Source organism: Mizuhopecten yessoensis, unplaced genomic scaffold (genome assembly GCF_002113885.1).
Source record: "Mizuhopecten yessoensis strain PY_sf001 unplaced genomic scaffold, ASM211388v2 scaffold9501, whole genome shotgun sequence".
Lineage (NCBI taxonomy): Eukaryota > Metazoa > Mollusca > Bivalvia > Pectinida > Pectinidae > Mizuhopecten > Mizuhopecten yessoensis.
The window spans coordinates 537,481-556,443 of record NW_018408079.1 but is presented as its reverse complement, the minus strand read 5'-3'; the positions used below and the strand labels follow the sequence as shown (position 1 = coordinate 556,443).

Genomic DNA, 18,963 nt, shown 5'->3' with positions numbered 1-18,963 from the left:
TTCTTAAGAGATACTTCTCTTAGTAACGAAGGAAGTGATAGATTTACCCCTGTTCCACAACTTTGAATATTAGCCCGAGTTTCCTCTGGCCCTAACACCAGACTTAGACATTTTGACATATAGATGTCTAGTGTGGGGCAAGAGCGCATGGGGAGTGACAAATATACTAAAAGACGCTGTCCGGAAATCTTGTAAAGGGCTCACACAACTAAATAAAATACTATATGTTATTACCAAACATTTTAGCTAATAACTTTAATATTTGAAGTTCAAGACTAGTGACAACTGTCTAGATCCATAAATACATACCTTGCAAAGGCTACAAAATGACTTTTTTTGTAGGTTTAGTGGCATATTGAAGTGTCACGGCGCCAAGAAGTTGACAACCGGAAGTTTACAAGCAAAACCGGTGACCCAAAACAGAAACGCCCCCAGACATTTTGCCCATGTGCAAATCCGCACACAGCCATGGAAATATATCAAAAGTATATATTTTTCAAAAGTTAAATACCTGAACATTTCATTTATCTAACAATCTGTCATCAGTTCCTTATTAAACTCCTTCAGTGGCCCAGTAATTAGCCGGAACTTATTTCAGATAGGAACCACAAACGTCAATGAAACACTTGCTGATTGGCTGATTTAGTTGTGTGAGTCCTAAACAAGAATAATATATTCCGTTTTCGGTCCGGATCAGTATGGTTTGTTGATTAGTCACCCCATGACCTACAAAATTGGCGTTCGCTCAGATGGGAAATATCGAACGATGGAAGATCGAGGACTCTACTGACGGAATTTAGCAGCTGTTGGTGATAATAAGAGCTAATTTTGCTAAATAAATAATCCATTTTATCGATATATGTGAGGTATGTGTTGTGTCATAGAAGATTTTTGTTGTCAGCACCTCATAACTCTCCGATACCAAACGGTGTCGGAGAATTCCACGTTTTCATATAGCATTAGCAGTGCGCTCTGGGCCCACACCAGACATCTATCTATATGTCAAAATGTCTAAGTCTGGTGTTAGGGCCAGAGGAAATTCGGGCTATCTGAGTATAGGTCTGCATTCTTTTCGGGTGTACAATGATTAGTACTGATTAGTAATCTAAAAAGAAAAGAAAAAAAACAAAAAAAAACCCACCCCTCTGTGGTAAGTAGCTAAGTATTGTTCCTGAAGAATATTGATATTTTCTGAAGAATTCCATCGGAACATTTAAACCACTGCTTCTAAGTTAAAAAATAATTTAGATGATTTTTCTACCTTTCCCAGTTCTTAATTCTTGATCTAATGCGAGCTCCATTACATTTGTTAGATGCGTACTAGGAAATGTTGTTTTCCGATAGTTAACATTTTTCATTTACTAATTGGTAATCATAACATATTCCGGACTGAGCATTACCCCTGCAAAACGTATATCGTTTTCTCTCAGGATTTCTCACAAACCATATATCCTCTAGTACATATTTTTCAATACGTAACTTCAATTCGTTACTACCAGCATCCTCATTTGGTTGTATTGTTTTTCTATCCATCATTTTGTCCATTACACGACTAAATGTCCCTACTACTTACTACATGACATTTGTCATATTCTTGAATATCTGGTTCTTGCGGCTGTTTTCAGGCCTGTTATTCTTGTATTTACTGATGCACTACGACTGGAACAGTTAAAAGGAGGTGTGACGTACATAAACTAATTTATCATGTAATTGTCGTTATTCCGTCTTTGCGTATTGCAGAGTTATCTTCTCTTGAGAGCAGGTATTGATTGTTACGGAATACGGGTTGTTATGTATGTGTGGTACTGCTAGCTGCCCAAAAGCCATATTCCGGACCAATTCATCTTTTCGTCTGACTTAGCAAAAGTTATTAACTTGCCGTTAATACCAAACTCAGGGTGTGTATAAAAGAATGAAATTTTATTATCTTACGCACCGTAAAGAATTCGATTATTTACATAAGATCTAAGTATGCCCCATTGGCCCCTTTAAAATGACGATATTCCTGTCAAATTTTGGCTCGCTGCTTCTGCTTTTACGATCATTTCCCATAAGCAAATTATAAAGATGTTTAACAAACCAAGTGACGAAATAGTTCACTATCAATTAAGATGACAGCATGTTTATTGTGTAAACATTACCTCTGACCAAGTCGAACACATGGTAGCCATGTGTTCGATTCGTTTATGCATGATAATAACGTAATCATGATTTTAAGTTTTGACCCTACGCCTGGTGCGATAAGTTGCTATTGCGAACAGGCTTCGCACGTTTATACTTGACAGAAATATATATATTGGAATATTCAATCTTTTCATACCAATATACTTAGAAATATTTTTAAAATTGATGACTTCAAATTAAACAGCACTTCTGCCTACAGATTACTGCACGGTAACATTTAGTGTAATCTGTACACTGGTATATCTTTTTTGGAACCATTGAAGGGAGAAAATATAGTAGTGTTTTGCGGTTCACCTGTCGCTTTGACGCCTAACATATTAAGATTGTAAAATATTTTCATTCTAGACATTCTGTTTCATAACGAGTGTGTCAGGTATCATTTTTATAAATATGAAGATTCTTATTGGTTAAGGAAGTTTTTTCTCTCTCATTAATATCGAAATCTAATTATTTTTATATACTAATATATCCTAAGTATATATACTGTACACGGGCACTCGAATAAGTGTATTTGGATTGTTTTCCAATACTTCTAGAGTTATGGGTAGTTATGAAAACGTGTGAATGTCACTAAAACTAAGTGAAGCCATATTGTGCTTTTTCACAAACAAGCTATCGTCAGGTAGTAGCCATAAACGTATTACTTTACGTACAATAAACTAAGTTGATTGTCGTTTAAGTCATCATACTAGAAATATAATACTACCGTGGATGTTTATGTTTTACAGCGGATGTAGATTTAATGTATTGTATTACACTAAATCTTTACGATGATATCATTTTCCCAATAGTAATGGGAATAAAAACAAATCCTGGTACAAAACCAATAATAACATAGACATTCAGTTAGCAGGAAAGTTTGCAGTAGTCCTGATAGAACACAAACCAGAGGTGTAAGATGTGTTCCGCTAAGTTGTAAGTATAGTTTTACTGTGTTCTCCATTTTTCCTGTTCAATGATGAAATGGTATGTATGCCTTGCAAAGAGTTTTCTATAGAGTATGATTGTATAAACATCAAACCATATAGATTTAAATAAGACCACAATCCAACGTAAAAATCGATATCAAATTAACCAAGCAGGTGCTGGTGAGGTACAACAATCTGATCTTCGGACATTCGTTTCCAATGAACGACTCATTGGACATTGCAGACTAAAACTATATGATCAATTAAGCAAACTCAAATTCACTGTTTGCTTGTTGAACTTCCTAACAGGTGAAGAACGATGTAGCTTGGTCATATGAATACATATCATAACTATAAGGAGTTTGTTTTTTTAGCATATATTGCATTTTTTGTTTACATTCCGGCAAAAAATACACCCTCCTCCACCAAAGTGCTAATAAGCGATCCCCAAATCAATGTTAGTGTTCTGTTCTCGAGAACTGAAATTCTGGTAATGCTATGACCCTATGGTTGGTTTGAATTTATTCTCGAACTGAATGGTTTTACAAGGTTAGGCGTTTTCATTATTATTGTTGTTTTGTTCATGTTGATATTGACACACTCTCTAGATTTCTAGCTAAACATCAANTGGATATTAATGTAGAGGGCAAATTAATCAATTGATGCTAAACATAATGAAATCGGTGGTGGGCTATCGTGCAATATCTGGTTCCCAAGACATCTGGATTATCCATAGAGTATATTTTTAAAACGGGTGCACACTCCGTGAACTGTAAGATGTCAATTCAAATCAGATAACAACAGAATTGCTGAAAGAATACTTATGAAATCTTGTCCGTTTACTGAGCTACCAAATGCAGTATTTCTGTCAAACAATGGGAACATATCCCCAGTGGGCAGTGCTAGAATTGTTGAATGCTAGCTGTGAGCGCCGAAATGGCCGCACCGGGTGTATGCTCCCCAGGGAATTGAGAAAGATATTTGCTAATTGCAACGGCCCTATAACTACAGATAATAATTTGTGAACCGCTTTGAGACGACCTACGAACAAGATTGTGATAAAGCGGTATATAAGAATCTGGACTTATTATTGTTATTATTATTCTGTATGTGTAGTTGTATTTAGTATTATTACATTTGACAGTTTTTTCATGGTTTGGCTATTTCTACAAGTCAGGGTCGATTCCATTAAGGCAAGAAAGAACACTTCCGCACTGCTACGGGAGTGGTTAAAGGGATGTCCCGATTCCTATATTAGATGTGGCCAGGATTCACGATATGCTTGCAAATGTAACGAACTCTGCCATCAATATACTGATTGTTGTTCCGACCCACGGCCTGCAGACAAGCCGGTGAAAGAACTGAAACCCGGATGGATATATTTCATCATCATCGTGTAATCCAGTAGAATCCAACTCCATCAGCACTATAGGTGCATTTATGGTTTCTAGGTGTGCAGAGAAATGGCCGAATGACGAGGTGAGGGGAAACTGTGAAAACGAAAAGCATGCAACGTTATTGGAAATGCTCCCGGTGTTTGACAGAAATATATTATTGACATTCCGGAATCAATATTGTGCTATTTGCAACGGTTTATCCGATTGGTTTGGACGGAATTTGAGGCTTGCGTGTAAAGGACAGGCATTTTCTGAAACACAAGCCACCTTTACTGATACAATATACCAGACAATTAACAGTACTCAGTGTGGCTTTAGATTCATGTCCCCATACCCAGAGTTCTCCAGGGATTGTCATTTAGGTTTGNCTCTCTCATTATGAACGAGATTTACCTTGTGCAGCTGTTGAAGTGGATCTTCTCACTGTAAACAAAACCATAAGTAATACAACCAATACAGCAATGACTGGTTCAGTTTAACATCAACCTAGACAAGAATAGATACAAGTCATGTTTTGACGGTAGACAATGAGTTTTACCTGTGCATCAGGACTTATCAAGAGTTTTACCTATCATCACCTGAACAATTGACAACCTTAGTCACTCACGCTCACAAAAGTATTTTAGGGACAAGGATCTCGGTGCCATTTGTCGTACTTTTGATTCTTGTTCAACAATGTCAATTTCTGGCCAAATATTTACACGGGAGCGTTTGTGTCTGGCTTGGAAGTCTTCATCACTTCACCTGGATGTCTACCTTTAGTTTCATGTTTGTTTCTCTATTTCGTTTACATGCGGACATCACATCGTTAGAAAATCATACCGACATGACATGTTTACAGAACATTTAATATCTAGCTTTCGGGTTTGCCATTCCCGCTGTGATAACCTTTGGTACTAAACTGTCTGAACAGGTAACTACACCCACCGATGTATGATATGGAGGTAACTTCTGTTTCATAAATAATTCCAGCATTCTGCTTTGTACATTTATTGTACCGCTGTTCTTGTTTCTTTTTGCCAACATCGTCATGTTCTGTTTGATAATTCACTATATTAGAAAAACGACAAATCGGATTCGTCATACAAATAATGTGGGTATTTATCTGAGAATAACCTTAACTCTCGGCTATACTTGGATTATTGGTGTTATCAACGGAATGGTGAAAACCGAAGCGCTTGCATTGATATTTGAAATCACAACAAATAACGAGGTTTTGCAGTAGTGTTGGGTTTTATGTGCAATAAAAGAACGCTTTTAGCTTACAAAGAAAGGCTATCAAATTCGCAAGGGCAGCAAAAGCATTACTGTCGTACTTAAAGCAACGGAAATAGTACTCTTTTGGTTGACTTTTGTCGGAGACACATTGATAATGTGACCTCCGTCTCACCATTTTTTGGTACTTCTTGAGTTTCAATTTTCTTAAGGATCCCCGTCCCAGGCAGAGCAAAACACTAACGATTCCACTGTCGTTTTTCAGTGTTAGAGTCACCTGCCCCTGATTACCATTTCGACTTTGTTGTTATCTTCCCTTGAATAGATTTTGTTTGAATGACGATTCGACTACAGAGTTGTGTCCCTTGCGTTAAAACTTTCCAATCACGAAAGTGTGGGAAACGAATCTCTCGTTACGATGTAAACAACGTCGTCGTGGCAGTCATGGCCGACACGCAAGTCCGACGTAAAAAGGCCGTTTCAAATGTAAACTAAACGCATTAACTGACAATAATAATTCAACGATGTCCAATATCAACTGCTAGACCTCGACTATGCGACGAAACAAAGTGACACTCGTTCACGCATTGAAGAGACGCTGACTACTGAGGCCCCTACTACTGACAATTTGACTGATGAGCGGACACCGACGTCCGACAAGGATCCCTCTAGTACTAGTGATCAAGATACGCCAATAACTTTTTAACCTGGTCGCAGGGTAGACGAGTGGTTGAACTTGCGGTGTTATCTGAATACCTGGACCAGAAAGGTTGTAAGGAATGCGGTACAGGGCTACGTTGTGCAAACCCAACAGGAAAGACATTTTGGCCTGAGAAGTATTTTATCCATACATGTACAAGTAAGTGTATCATACACGAAATCATAGTAGTCAGGATTCTATTTTATATTTGTTATCATATGCCCAATAGGCCTATATTTCAAGTTCCTTTTTTATATTACATACAACAGTGTTATTTTTACAATGTGATATTTTTATACCACAATAACGTATGTTGTTATTTGTACATAATGTAAAAGTGTATTATTGTTGTATAGTGTGCTATTTGTTATACCACAATAAATATAGTATGTTGTTATATAATGACAAAGTTTATTATTGCTATATCACAATATGGTATGTTGTTATATGTACATAATGTGAAAGTTTATTATTGTTTTGTTCAGAATGTAAAAGTTTATTATTGTTGCATAGTGTGATTTTTTATATCACAACATAGTATGTTATTTGTACAATATGTAGAAATCTATCATTGATGTGTTAAATATGTGGAACTTTGTTATTGTTGTTCATTGTGACATTTTTGCCATGACACAGTAAAGTATATTGTTTGTTATAATGTTATCCATACACGATGCGCAATTTGTTTTATATTGGTTATTACATTTGAAGTAATTTTATTGGTTGGTGATGCCTATTGTATCATATTTGTATACAAAAAAGTGCTATATTATATGTTGTAAATTGTATATGACTTTTTGGGATTTATAATTATTATTGGTACAAATGTAAGAGTTGTCTCTCCTTTTTGTTTATTTTTTTTTTTGTATCTTTTAAAAAAAAAATGTCCGCAAGATATTTATTTTTTGTCACCTAATTTTCTTTTCGTTGTCCTAAACATGTTGCATTGGCACTCGGAATTTTATTGATTCATATAATGGGCATTTTTGTTTGTCAAAAATCAAAAAATCTGAAGAAACTCCCGCAAGGTATAGGTTATTGTTCAGAAATGATTTGCTTATGCAAAAGCGATGCCGTAGAAAAACATTCCCAATGCCTCATTTCATTTTGAGGCGGAGGGACGGGGATCCTTAAACATTATTTTTAGGGAGATGTCTTCTTGAGATACTTTCGTAACTTAATTTTTGATGGTGTGGCCCGTTTGAACTAATTATGTAACAGTAAGGAATGTTGGTAAGGTTCATCCTATGGGAAACGGCAGACACCTCAGCTTTGTATCAGGTTAAGTTTTTATCGTTGGAGAGTTTTACTACGGCATCATCCCAGGTTGGATTTAACAATATAAATAACAGTCGATTCTCCAGATTATGTTTTTTTTATCTTATTACACATGTATCTTTTTCGAATTATAACATTTCATGTGTTGAACGCGATGATAAACCATTCTTCATGATTTCTATCATAACTGGAAGTTCAAGTGGAAAAATACGAACACAAGTTTTGACGCTATGATAATTTAGTGATTATACTTTAACGTGTTTAATTCATTCAAGAAAAGCATCATCAGGAATATCAGCAAATCGTCTCAAGCGTTTAGATATGAATTTAAAATGTTATTTCAAATTGATCATTTAATTTGTTATGTTCGAATAGTTATATTTGTTTATTTGCAATGGTTTTATGTAGGACAAGAGTAATTATATAGCTTAAAAACACGTGTTTCGTTAACCAATCTTTATCAAAATTTTGAAAAGAGGATTTATAGAATAATTAGATTTATATAAAAAAGGTAAAGAAGAACAAGACATAGATTATCTTGGCAGTATGTATAATTTGGATTTAATTAATCGTAGTTTCGGTTTTTGGAGTATTAGAAAATGTAAACAAAAATTAAGTTTTGTATGATGTTTATAGCTTATTAGTGGAGATATGTCCTCGGCAAGAGATGGCTTAATCAGTGTGAATACTAGTCGACACTAAGGTTTTCGGTTAAGTCAGCGTTAAGCAGAACCGGAAGGCGATTAGAACATGACTAATAGAAAAGATGCGATCGTTTGCATAAAGATTATTTAATATCCTTTGTTTTATTATGAATCGTATGATGTTGGATGTAAATAAAATAATTGAACTTGATCCTTTTCGTTTCAGTTGTATTTGATGTTCAAAAATACTGAGTTGCCTTCTATCAATAGAATCTAGTGGTGTTTCAAAACATCAACACAAACTATGTCCAATAGGATTCATACTGTAATGATAAATTCAGAGAGAGGTCTAGAAGGATACATCCTCTACTGACATAATACTAGAACAATATCTAGTAGGATATATTCTCAAATAATAAAGCACAAGACGATGTCTAGAAGGATACATCCTCTACTGACATAATACTAGAACAATATCTAGTAGGATACATCCTCTACTGATATTAAGCAGGAACGTTTTCTGGTAGGATATATTCTCTAATGTTATAACCCAGGAACGATGTTTATTATAATTCATTCTCAAATGATATTACACAAGAATGATATCTAGTAGTATACATCTATATACAATTATGGACTTTTTACTTGGTGAATATGCTCTGATATTGACAAAAAAACACCATATTAACCGAGGCGATCGCGGAGGTCAATATTTGTTTTTCTGTGATCAATATTGGGAGCGTATTCACAGAGCGTATTCACCAAGTAAAAAGGCCATAACTGTTTTATTATAAAATAATCAATGACATTAGTAAATTGTTGACATATTTTATTTGAAAATATTTAAGATATTTTAGTAAATTTTAAAACAAAATTCAACAAAAAATATCGATAATGATAATGTCCATGTTCTTAAAATAGCGATTCTCTCCATGGCGAAACGATGTAAGTGTGGCCTGCTTGTAATGATCACGGTTTTTATTCTGGGTATCTACATAAAATTTTGCCAAAACGTTGCTGAGTTCTGACGGTGTTTACAAGTACTGGCAAAAAAATCTAACGGCTCCTTCTGTGGCCTTCCGTGTATCGATGAAGCCTTTCTCTTCCCAAATTGCTTGAACATCATCATTTATGGCAGTGGCAAATCGTTGTTCAAACGAGCTAGCATTATGCTAAGCTGTCACTGATGCCATTTATTGCCCGGATGTTTTTGTTCTTTCCAGGTTCTATAATTAGAATAATTTGGTACTCACCGGATTTCACGAAGACCGGTGAATATCGATCTTTATTGGCCGGGTTGTGGAAGGCTCTCGGCCAATCAGAATCTGTTTAAAAATCAGTTTTATAATAACTACTGATATTTCACAGGAACGATGTCAATTAGGATATTTTTTGTAGTGCTATAACACAAGAATAATGTCCAGTAGGTTGTATCCTCTACTGATAGCACCCAATAACGATGTATAGTAATGTACAATATCTAATGATATAAAAGAAGAACGAGCTTAAGTAGGATACATCCTCTACTGATATTACATAGGAAATGTATTCTCTCATGATATTACACAAGAATGATGCCTAGAAGGATATTTTCTCTAATGATTAAACACTAGAACGGTGTTTAGAAGGATACCTTCTCTATTGGTATAACACAAGAACGATGTCTTCTTGGATACATTCAAAATGATTTAACATCAGAATGATGTATTTTAGGACATTTTCCTTAACATAACACAAGAATCGATGTCTAGTAGGATACATTTTCCGATGATGAAAACAAGAATGATGTCTAGTAGATTTTATCGTCTAATGATAAAGCACAAGAACGATGTTAAGTAAGATGCATTCACTATTGATATAACATAAAAGCAATGTCCAGTAGTAACATTCTCGAATGATTATAAACAAAGATTATGTTTAGTAGGGTGCATATTCGAATAATATAACACAAGAACGATGCCTTCGCGGATACATTAAAAATAATTCAACACCAGAATTTAGGACACATTCTCCGATGATATAACACGATAGAACGATGTCTAGTAGAACAAAATATAGTAGGGTTTGTTTTAGAGGGGTGATTCTCTATTGATATACTACAAACATGATGTTGTTGATACGTTTGGGTTGTTGCAGATTGGTACGGGTTCTTACAGACAACAACAAGCATGGTCTACACAGTGGACCGCCATCTTAGCTGTATTATCTCGAAACGAGGTTCCACAAACAGTCGGTACATGTAATATTAGGAATGATGAATTAACGGAAGGCAATCATCAACAGATGTCTAGTATGATATATTCTCTATCGAATAAAACGCAAATAATGATGTCTGCGGAACTCGATTGTGGTGACTCTTGCCCCTTTTTATAAAGAGGATTCTTATTAGGAAAATGTGAAAGGGGACACGCGAGAGAGCGACATGATGCGAGCAATATCGTCCAATCAGACACAATGTTATAAAGATAAGGTTTAATAATATTTTGTTTATATATGCAAAGACGTAAATTTGTTGATCTATGTGCTTACATAAGAGTTGAAACTTATTTCCACTGTAGCATTTATTATACCATTTACGAGTAAGTCATTGAGTGAGTCTAAAGCCACATTGTGTTTCAAGAAAGCTTATGTTAGACCACTGCTGAAGAAGACTGGAATAGGCAGAGTCGATTTAGAGGATAACTGCCAAGTATCAAATCTACCGTTCCTACATCCAAGATCTTGGAGAAGATTTGTATCCAGGCGTCCAGAGGTTCATTTAAATGCAAATATTCTCCATGAAAACCTGCAATTGGTCTATCGCACGGAACACTCCACAAAGATGGCTGTCCATGATGACATATCGCTGCCGCCTTGGATACCAACTATATAGCAATCATGCTGGAGTTGTCCGCCTCTTTAAGAGAGATTGACATGGCATACATTTCAAAGGTAGGACCTACTCTTATGGGAATGATGTTGGTGCGCTTTCCTTGATCCAGTTCTATTTTAGTAAACTTCAGATGATAAATGTTTAAATTTCAGGGTTATTCATGATCAGTGGTTGGTTAAAGGACCACAAAAATATTGCCATCATTCAAAAACACATAAGGCAGATTTGCCATCGTGATAACCTTAAATTTGCTGTTACGCTGATGACACAAATCTGTATGGCACACAATTTAACGAAGGAATTTCATTATAAATAACCTTAAACTCTCATACGACTAAAGGAATATGCACTAACATCAACATAATGATTTAGTAGTAACTCCGTATTATTTTTTGTGTTATGTCATAGCTCCGTGTTTGTGTCCCTTGATAAAGGTGCGGATTACATTAAAAAATGTCAAACTTGAATTGCCCTCATTGTCATTATTACCTCTTTGCTGATATAAACAAACTATAAGGCAGAGTTGCTTTCTCTATTTGTATTCATCATCTTCCTGGACAGGAGCTGATCCTAATGGGTATGCTGCTCCAGCGAATTATAGCGTCATGGTAGAAAGAACACACTTACATACTTTATAAACAAATCTGGCACAAAACAATGCATCATGTTAAAAACGCTGAAGAAAGTAATCAAATTTGAGTTGTTTACTAGCTTTTGATGTAAATTTGCATAACGTAAAAATGTACGACACACCTTAACTTGCATGTATATTCAATTACACAAACTAAGACGTTATATTTACTCTAAGCCATGTTTAATTGTTTAATTCATTAGTTCGTAACTCATAAGGAAGCCAGGGATTAGTGTTATTTATTCTTGTTGAAAGCGGATATTAAGGTGCGATGCGTTTTAAAGAAAATTTCAAGGATGTTATCATTGTGTGACGCGGTCTGCTGCGTCATCAAGTTGCTATGGTGTTGACACATGCAGGTTGATTTCAAAGTTAATTTTGAATTTTATATTATTAAAGTGACTCTATTATATGTATCGTTGACAGCAATTTCGATATGAAAATTAGGACTGTTTAGTATACCACAGTAATGTAATAACTTATGTTTATATTTTATACGGGTTGATGGGACATGTAACCATGTATGGGTGCATGAAATACAAAATAATCTAAATGATTTATACATTTCCTCTTCTACATGTACCATTATTGATTTAAGGGAAAAGAAGAAGTTTTTTAACTTCTGTCTAATCTCATTTGGGTTTTTGCAAATAAAATATGTTTAAATCAAAATAATATTTATTAGCGTTTCGTGCGCGTGTGTTATAAAAAATCATTACAAAATCGTCATTTAATGACGTAACTAACAGTTGTATGAAATATGAAGTATAGCTACTGAAATATTCAACATTCGAAAGAAAACATTAATACTAAAGTTATATGATGGAAACGGGTAGATGACGAGTTTTGTCATTTAGGTGATGCCGATCTAAAATAAAGTATACTGTAGGATTCTTGGACACGTTGCACATATTGTATGTTTATCTAGTATCTAAATTTAGGAAATCAGAATTAACAGCATATGATGTTATTTCTGCAACAAAGAAAATGGAAGTTAGTTAACGATCGTGTGTATGTGTTGAAGCTGTAACTGATAAAAAGAAATATGAAATGTAACAGTATTGATACAAAGATAATGTCTTTATTACCCTTTTTGAATATATATTTTGAAAAGTTTTGAAATGAAGAAACTTGACAGGTGCTTTAAACTCCATGTGTCAGATTTATAGTATGGAAATATACAAGTTCATCAATTGTAGTCTTCCTTTTCTGTGGGACTTGAATGATGTCATAATCAATAAGCATGCATGCATTTCAAACAGTTTTAAATGGTGCAATTTGTCAGCAGCGGAAAGGTAACCCTGCACACCCTAGGCAAGCCTCCTACATGTTCTACGGGGAAAACCACAAGTGATGAAATGCACTCTCACATCTTCATATAAAAACCTTCATACGGAATAAGAACAATATCTGCCTGTTTCACGATGTACAGCATGCTCATTTGTAGAACCGAGCATCACTTGGCACCAGAATTACAATCCATCATTTCTCTCTTTTGTGACGTTGATATCATCTACAGCACTGAAGCCGTGTTAGTCGACACACTTTTGACTCTGTAATCCTCTACACCACTGAAACAACTCGTTATCCTGCAGTTCCAATCCTCGATCCCAAAGATGACCATGAACGTTCGACGGAATTTCTTCCCAACACAAATGTATATTATAAAGTTAATGCTAGAATTCATCACATAAAGAAAGTTAATGATTACTGTTAAATTTGTTTGCACGGAAGCGTTTGCTTTTTCTTTGTTTATCAAAAATTGAAACTGATTGAAAAGTCCAAGCGTCTGACATATTGTGAATACGATTACGATAATCACTATCAAAATCGTGGTGTTCTCTTTCTTCACTCGTGATGAGCAAGCTTCCAGCGATCGTCTTCGAGAACGCATCTTGCTGAGCTTCCGTAGAATGAGAATGTTCAGCGAGAGGAGAGACAACAGAGGAATGCCAAAGTAAATGACAGTGTACATCCATACAACGTACACAGACTTGTAAAAAAATCCATTCCCAAAATCTGACAGCTTTATTACATAACAATCAAGAGGATAAGACTCGTCAAAACAAGAAGTTAGCTGAATTTCAGTAGATATTATCCTCGGCACATTGTAACACAATGCAAAACATATTATCCCGGCAATAGAGTATAGCACCTTTTTCCTGGAATGAATATAAATGTGTTTCATTGGATGACAGATGGCAATGTATCGTTCAATGGAGACGAACACCAGAATATATTCGTTACACAACTGTGAGGTAAGGGCCAAATAGTCTATAGTCTTGAATCCATGGGGCAAGAGGACATGGAATCCTAAATCCCGGTGTACAAGCTTAGACACTAGAGTAGGCAAGGATAAAGCGATGCTGGCAAATGTGACCAGAGCAATGTCAGACACAACTAGAGCCCTAAGGAACAAATTGGTGATGGACGCCATCTCTTTCTTCCATAGAACAATCGCTGTTATTATATTCCCTATGTAGCCGAAAGTCATCACAACTGGAACAAATATCCCGTATGTGATGAACTCAAGATCTTCTTGTGCTGGTCCGGTATCAACTGTTTTATTACTCATTTCAACATCGAGTGATTCCGTTACGTTGAAAGGCATTGTTTAAGCTTTAAGTTTCGAATTCAACTATGAGCAACGATAACTTAGTATCATAACCTCATCGTTCCGTGGTGGTATATGTACAAATGTTTTACATATATTAGATAGATCGACTAGTTGATCAATACTGATAGGACCGCTCGTGTATCATAATTGCCATCAACAACATATTAGTCTAGTAATGGGACGAATTAGGATTGTCTGATTGGACCTTACAAAAGAGATGCACTGGCGAAAAACCAGTAGCTTCCAAAAAATGATATGATAAATTCCAATATCCAATTGAACGAATCAAGTTCTAACGATTGCGAGCCTCCCAAAGGAGAGTTGAGCTTTGTCCCACTGCAATTAATTACAAAAACACTTTCCAGAGTGTTTAAACATCACAAATAATCACCGAAATATTCCAGTAAAATTCCAGTAAAAAGGAAACAAGAGTCACACCATACCATAAACCTTAGATCCTAGAATTAATGCCCAGGTTATCACTACACATTATGATCAAATCGTAATAAAATTGATCACACAAGCTCATTTATGGTTAAGTTCCATCGGGATACCTGTGATGTGATGTTTGTTCCCAGTAGCCCTTAATGATGATATTACGGGAATGGCACTGAACTCCTGACGCCTTCACTAATTGTATTACCAGAATATTAACTGATCCCCTCTTACCGTCTGTGTTGTTTATCATTATGTCTCGTTTAATTTAAGGCCGTATGCATCCGCAATCTGTCATCATTGTCAAATGATTGATCAGACATGAGATTTTGTACGCTGAAAATAGAAGATAACAATCCTTTATACATTTTTTGGAAGTACTTGTGGTTATATTTTCATTATCTAAATGGCCTTATTTCTCTAGCAATCAAATAGATAGGTCGAAATACAAGGTACGTGTTCGAAAGAATTGTTTTAAAAGATTTTCGTGAATATATTCTTGATAGACAAAACAGAAACTGGAAATAATAAAGCTTGCTTGAATTGTGTAACGGTATATTCATGAATATTGTTTTCATTTATTAACAAAATCACTTATTGTTTAAATTAGGCACAAATAGATGACCAGAAAATGACTAAATACCAAGGAAATCAGACAAACTAATCCATCTAATGCTTTCGTCAACTCGGCACACTGAAACAATATTTCACAGAGATATATATGAAGGCATTAAATCTTACGCTCATTTTCATCAGTTATGGATTTTTCGTGCCAAACGAGATGGTATGAAATACAGGTATTACAAAAAGGCCACAATATAACAAAAACTAGATAAACGCATGATGCATAAGATAAAAGTATTTCACCTTTTGTGTTGCGTGTAATGTTTTCTTATTATTCGTTGAATGATTTGTTACCGTGGTTCAGTGGCTTTCAAATAAGGATCAATGTGCAGCTAATGTATGGTGTAAGGGATGGATTTCAAAAGAAATCAATTTCACAGTATATCTCACAATGAGTTTGACAATAATACGGTTTAGTTCGATGAAAGGCGCCCGTTTCTAACATCTTCGCTAGTAAACTGTACACAGTTCGATTATACAGATACGTTTAGTTCTTTTGTTATTACTGCGCATGAAATAGAAGCGTCTTCAACCAACGACATTTATTCTTTAAGTATTCGTGAAGATAACATTTGACTAAAAATGAGTTTTTAATGCAAATTGTTTTGTTCTTCATGTATATCATATATGTAAATACATGTTAAAATTCGGGGACTTACATAGTAGTACTATATCTATGTCTTTCCCGGAATTAATTTTGCTTGTTTTATTCTCTGTTACTACATGTACATATATTATAGAATGATATATGTAAATGTGTTGTTAGTCATAATAAAATACCGTTTTTATCCTTTGACAAATTCCTGACGTCCAGGTTACTGCATTAATTATTTCCCCACGGACTAGTGCTGCCATGGAAATGACACAGCTAAATTATAAAAGGAAACGTAACAATATTTAGATAGAGAGTTATGTTTTCTAATCAGCCTAAAACTCCTTTTATATCTAGATAATGATAATTTATCATACTAAAGTTTTTAGTTTTAAGGTGATGCATCACCTTACACATTTTACATTCATTTGTTAACCAATAATGCCCCTGTAACCATGGTGTAATAGTTCAGTTATCTGAGTGCAATTCTTCATGGATGTGTTCTTTTGTATCTTTAAAACGTGTCTTAAAAATATCATAAACTATATTTAACATCATAGAACATTTGTTGATTGGAAATACGGAAATAAGATTAACCTCATATATGTTTTTGTATATGTTATTCTTTTCAGCTATTCAGTTGGCAAAACTTTAAAAAAATCAAATAAATACAAAGAATCATTTACCAATCCCCTCTAAGTGTCTGTCTGCCTTTCCCTTTCTCAGTCATTAACCAACCCCTCCTCTCAGTCTCTCCCTGTCTCTGTATCTCCCCCTCCCTCTCTCTCTCTTTGTTCATGTCTGTCTTTTTGTGTGTGTCTCTCTCTGTATGTCTGTTTCACTCCCTCTGACCCTCCCTCCCTTTAGTTACATATAATTATTACAATATATATTCACGTGATAAATTGTACATGATATGTAGACTTTACACAAGTACATAGCATTAATAATTTGGACATGGTCTTTATACAGTAAATAATTTAGACATACATACATGATAATTACCTTATACAGCTTCCCATGACCTACTACAAACGGGACTGTCATACGAAAATAAGTAGTCTAATGAAAGATAATGGATGTCATTTGCAAAGGCAGTGTTCCAGCAGAGCGCATGTAAGTGTAATAAAACAGATGTATACAGTTATTTGAGTAATTGTATTCACTCTGTGGGACACCTGCGTTAAAACTAAGTTGAATAAGATAAAGCTAGTGATATTCTGCTTAACATTCGAGAAATTGCAAGCCAGCGGTTCCACAAGACAGTTGGAAACGACAGTAACTATTGAATTAAACTTAAAGGATAATCCATGATCTTCTATCAGGCTGATAAAATCTCGATTAACGGATGCTTTCAGTACATTGCGACAATATTAAGTAATTCACTTCTGAATAGAAAATAAAGTAAAACATATCATAGGTGCTGTAAGCTTTATTTTATTGTTTAGATGTGATGTGGAAATCAGCATGTAAACTAAGTGAAAAACAATACTAGTCATGTCATCAAAGGATAAGAATTTGAAAATATTGGTAAATGTTCCCTTTGGGGCCCCATCCTACTCCTGGGGATCGGGCAGGAATCATAATTTTATAATGTAATACCCTCATTCACCAAAGATGATTCTGACTAAATTGACTGTAGTACATCTGAGTCTGGAGAAGAAGGTTTTGAAATATTGGTTAATTTCCCTTTGGGGCCCCGCCCTGGACCCTAGGGTTGGGGTAGGAATCTCAATTTTACAATTTAAAACCATCTTCCTCCAAGGATAATCCTCACCAAGTAAAAATAATTTCTTACAAAAAGTTGTCAAAATATACACTCTATAAACTATAGTAATCTTTACCCCCTATCCAATGGAGAACGGATAGCTCGGGGATCCTGAAATTTACAATTTAAATAAAGCCCCTGATGATCTTTCTTTTTATGCACTGAAATTGAATGTAGTACCTCTGAGTCTGGAGAAGAAGATGTTTGAAATATTGGTTAATTTCCCTTTTGGACCCCGCCCTGGCCCCAGGGTTTGGGGTAGGAATCCCAATTTTACAATTTTGTAGCTTCATCTACCAAGGATGATTCTGACAGAATTTGAAAAAAATCCATCCACTGGTTCTTGAGAAGAAGTTGAAAATGTAAAAGGTCTACGCACGACGGACGACGACGGACGGAAAGCGATTAGAATAGGTCACTTGAGCAAAGCTCAGGCGACCTAAAAAGTATATCTATTTTAGTTGATCAATGATTTACCTATATTTCATTCATTATTTTATTTGAATTTATATATTAGTCAATCTGATCCATATCTCAGTTAATATAATTTGTACTTAAAAGATCCTACGACAGTATACGTTGCCATAGAGGTTGACATTACATGTTTAAGGTATACAAACATGTAATACCAACCTCTATGGCGACGTATACTGTCTGAGGTATATCATCGTTTGTATGGACAGCGGGATAGCCTTTCCGCGTCCGTTGTAATTTAAGCTTTGCATCTCTTGTAAATGTCGCGAATGAGGCATGCAATCATTAGTTTCCGTTGTAATTAAGCCTGCTATAGTGTGTACCCTTTGTCATCGATACCTGTCATTCTTTGTATACGTTGCCACTGGCGGTGTGCCACCCTTTGTATACGTTGCAACTGAGGCCTGCCATCCTTTTTATACGTTGCAACTGAGGCCTGTCATCCTTTGTATAAGTTGCAACTGAGGCCTGTCATCCTTTGTATAAGTTGCAACTGAGGCCTGCCATCCCTTGTATACGTTGCAACTAAGGCCTGCCATCCTTTGTATAAGTTGCAACTGAGGCCTGTCATCCTTTGTATACGTTGCTACTGTGGCCTGCCACCCTTTGAGGACGTTGCAACTG

General features: G+C 35.4%; 1 protein-coding gene across 1 annotated transcript; it reads right to left on the bottom strand.

Annotated features, from left to right (window-relative positions):
* Positions 1–12,924: 12,924 nt before the first annotated feature.
* Positions 12,925–14,549, bottom strand: LOC110458224 (FMRFamide receptor-like). Its single transcript, XM_021509838.1, has one exon. It carries the CDS (start codon positions 14,438–14,440, stop codon positions 13,343–13,345), a length of 1,098 nt encoding a protein of 365 aa, XP_021365513.1. The 5' UTR covers positions 14,441–14,549; the 3' UTR covers positions 12,925–13,342.
* Between the last annotated feature and the right edge of the window lie 4,414 nt (positions 14,550–18,963).